Source organism: Cryptomeria japonica, chromosome 5 (genome assembly GCF_030272615.1).
Source record: "Cryptomeria japonica chromosome 5, Sugi_1.0, whole genome shotgun sequence".
Taxonomy (NCBI): domain Eukaryota; kingdom Viridiplantae; phylum Streptophyta; class Pinopsida; order Cupressales; family Cupressaceae; genus Cryptomeria; species Cryptomeria japonica.
In genome coordinates this window covers 790,901,133-790,904,779 of record NC_081409.1, presented here as the reverse complement: position 1 = coordinate 790,904,779, position 3,647 = coordinate 790,901,133, and the positions used below count along the sequence as shown (strand labels likewise).

The window sequence follows — 3,647 nt, the reverse complement described above, 5'->3', positions numbered from 1 at the left end:
TTCTATATCTCCAATAACATGTGTTGGAGATGAGCTTGGAAGCTTTCATTTAGAAGAAAAATGTCCTACGTAAGGGGAGGGAGGGGCGTTTCCATTAATTCCTCTATATGCAGATATTTGCATGGGGGTTGCTAATAGTGTGCCAGATTTTACAATCCCTATCACGAGTTCATGAATAAGTTTAAATCTGCAATTGTTTGTCAATGTAAATGAATCATGTACATATACCCAGATTTGCAGAGGGAGTCACTAGGACATACCATATATGCTTTCCCTAAAAAGAGACTTTCTAATCAATTTAAAGGAAGATTTTTGCTCTCTACAATTGAAATAAGCCAACTGTGTTTATATATCATGCATAAAATATTTCTGGACACAGAGTTTCACCATTACAAAACAAGAGTTCCTGGCAGCACTGACCTGATAGATTATATCTCCTACACAAATTAACAAGCTGACGGGCTACTAATGCTGAGGGTTGAGATCAACATTCGTAGAGTATTTAAAATATGGAATGTGGTATAGATGATATGTCATGAATGAGAATACGTTGAAGAAAGCAAAAGAAAAATATAGAAATTGTTCAATGGCAATAATATAAATTGTTAACATACATGAATCTTTATTCATTCAGACTGGATATCTGAAAAGCTTCTTGATCACATGATCAAAGATCACTTGATTGAAAGTTCGGGGACAAATAAAGCATTACAATGGTCTCAATAAACAGAAGTCTTAGATTTATCAAAAGAAATAGCCACATCCATACTCATGCATAATCCAATTAGAAAATTATATTTATAGAATTACTATATATAAACTTTACAAGACGACAGTTCTTCCTACAATATAGAAGAAATTACTATTCCAACACATGTGAGCACACATCATATGCTAGACGATGATTCAACAAATTCTGTTATTTGGACTGGTGTATCGACAGGAAAAGGCTGAGGAGGAATGATGATATCAACAGCTCCTTCCAACATTTGAACAACTCTATTCATAGAAGGCCGTTGAGAAGGGTCGTACTGAATGCACCACAGTCCTAACATGCTCAACTTCTTCGCTATAATAACTTCTTCATCATCATCTATAGTTTTTCCTCTCAACTTTTGAAATTCTCCCATTTCCACTTGTTTAAAAGCCCACTCTGGATAAGAAACTTTGCTAGATCTTGTTGCTTTTAAGTCAAGATTCTTTCTTCCTCCCACCATCTCCATCAGCAACATACCATAACTATACACATCTGATCTGTCGGTCACTGGCCCATTGGTTTTGGACCACACTTCTGGAGCTGCGTAGCCAGGGGTTCCTCTAGCACCTGTTAGAGAAACGTGGCTTTCTTCTCTATTTGTTAGTTTTGCCAGACCAAAATCTGCGACCTTTGGAGAAAAATTGGCATCCAACAATAGATTATGGGGTTTTATGTCACAGTGCAATATCCTATTTCGACATTCATCATGTAGATATGCAATCCCACGAGCTGTGCCCATTGCAATGGAGTACAACTGTTTCCAATTCAATAAAGTTTGATCATCCCCATGAATATATTTTTCGAGGGAACCATTGACCATATACTCATAAATCAAAGCTCTTTTAGACCCCTCGATACAAAAACCCAGAAGCCGCACCAGATGCAAGTGGTGGATCCTTCCAATGGTAACCACTTCATTCATGAATTGGATTCTACTGTGTTTTGATTTATCAAGAATTTTAACTCCTACCATACATCCATTAGGAAGCTCACCTTTGAAAACTGTACCAAAACCACCTTGGCCAAGTCTTACTGCAAAATTGTTGGTATATCTTTTGATCTGATGATAAGAATATCTAGTCGGAATCGCTGCATGTAAAAAGTTCTCAACTGAAGGTGGTCTGGAGTCGAGAGGATCCATAAAGCCTTCAATGTCCAGCTCCTCTTGCTGCTCTCTTTTCTTTCTATTAATTCTTCGGTAAATCAAGATGATGGTTGATATAATGAAGATACCAGATAGAACGCCTATAGCTGCAAAAAAGTTCATAGCGAATTGTAATGCGGTGATCTAGTGAATAAAGTAGCAGTCCATCGACCATTCAAGCAAATTTTACATGAGACAATGAATTTAAAAAGGAGAACTCTCCAAACCCCCATTTTGAAGCTTCACAAATTGGGGATTGGAAGCACAAGCGTTAAAATGAAGTCTTGAGAGCATGATAAGAGTCAAAATCATCTTTTGAAGCTCGTGGCTTTGAAAGTCATAGTTTGAACATTACCTGCTTTAAATTTTGAGGTCATCCACCCTTTCTTCTGGTCGAGAAGTTTTCCTTCAAAAGAAACGAAAATTATTTATTAGAACTCAACAAAAATAATGCTTTACTCCCAATTTCTAATTTACCTTCCAACTTCATAGCCCTAAGCAAAATAAGATTACAAGCTGATTTAAAAGTTTTCAACGAGCTTTCAATTTATTTTAGGTGATTATAAAATTTGATAAGACTTCAATTTAGGTTTCAACTTATGACTATTAAATTCTGACATATAAAGAATACCATCAGAGCAGTTGTATTTATGGGGACCGTCTGGACAAATGCACTCTGAAATTGTATAATCATGATAACATATCCCGCCTGATGTTTCACAAGAAGAGCACTGATCGCTGATATCCCATTTGATTTCAAATCCCTTGTGGAGGAGCTCCCTGAGATTTTTTTCATGAGTGATGTTGTAGCTTTTGTTGCTGGGAATGACAACGCTGTATTGGCCTCCACAACTTTTATAATCAGCGGATAATTGAGAAGGATAATAATATGTTGCTAAATTCCAAGGAACGAAGTAGCATAAATCATTTCTGCTTCTGCATTCCAAACATTCGATGCTCTGGATAAGGTTGCTGTAGGCAGGTTCCCTATTACATATAATAACGGTTCCCCATATGTATTTATCAGAGAGATAAAATTCATTATCAAAAAAACTAACATCATTAAATGTGGCAGGACAACCATCCAAAAGGTTTTGATCACAAGTGACCTGAATGGTTCTGTTTGTATAGGATGATTTTGTGATCCTTCCCACTACCCTATAAGTATCTCCCTTACATAACCCCTCCATAAAAGGTAAATCTAATACAGTTGTTTGATTTCTCCTCCACTTGGTAGTAGTATGGCTGCAATCGTTAAAGGGATATTTAATGACGGAATGGTTACATGCATAAGGACTAGAACAGGTCTGATATGAAGGATACGAATGAGAGTTGTTATTTAAGAATACAGGAAATAAAAATATAAAAAGAATAATACAGGGAAGCACGATCGACAAGAGACATCTACAACGAACCCAGCAACGCATGTACAAAGAAGAATGGCAAAGAGAATAGATACAGCCATGAAAACTAAAGGACTCCATCTGTTGCAAATTATCAATCCATAAATTCCTCATCCGGACTTTATACAAGATGGAAAAGAAGGAAGACAGAAGTAGCGAGTTGAGGAAGGAACAGAGAAATAGTGTTGTAAGAACAAACGTCCTTGACCAGATGCGATGGTATACAGCTGTAAATTATCGAGTTATTGCTTTATTGAACAGTAAATAATTATATTGCTGAAATTCAATGTGAACAAAAATTCTTAATAAAACTAAAGAGTGTGTATGGAACAGTAATATGATA

At 36.3% G+C, this 3,647-nt stretch overlaps 1 protein-coding gene across 1 annotated transcript; it reads right to left on the bottom strand.

Moving 5' to 3' along the window:
- Positions 1–887: 887 nt before the first annotated feature.
- Positions 888–3,418, bottom strand: LOC131876179 (LEAF RUST 10 DISEASE-RESISTANCE LOCUS RECEPTOR-LIKE PROTEIN KINASE-like 2.4). Its single transcript, XM_059220998.1, has 3 exons — positions 2,533–3,418; positions 2,257–2,307; positions 888–2,008 (listed from the first exon to the last, which is right to left on the bottom strand). The coding sequence occupies exons 1-3, from the start codon at positions 3,416–3,418 to the stop codon at positions 888–890; spliced, it is 2,058 nt and encodes a 685-aa protein (XP_059076981.1).
- Positions 3,419–3,647: the final 229 nt, after the last annotated feature.

What these genes read in the sequence shown, in the direction of transcription:
- LOC131876179 (XM_059220998.1), bottom strand. Translation starts at nt 3,418, where the DNA reads ATGAGGAATTTATGGATTGATAATTTGCAACAGATGGAGTCCTTTAGT. An exon ending in TAAATACAACTGCTCTGATG is followed by an intron (nt 2,308 to 2,532) that starts GTATTCTTTATA and finishes TTTCTTTTGAAG; the next exon opens with GAAAACTTCTCGACCAGAAG. An exon ending in GACCTCAAAATTTAAAGCAG is followed by an intron (nt 2,009 to 2,256) that starts GTAATGTTCAAA and finishes ACTTTTTTGCAG; the next exon opens with CTATAGGCGTTCTATCTGGT.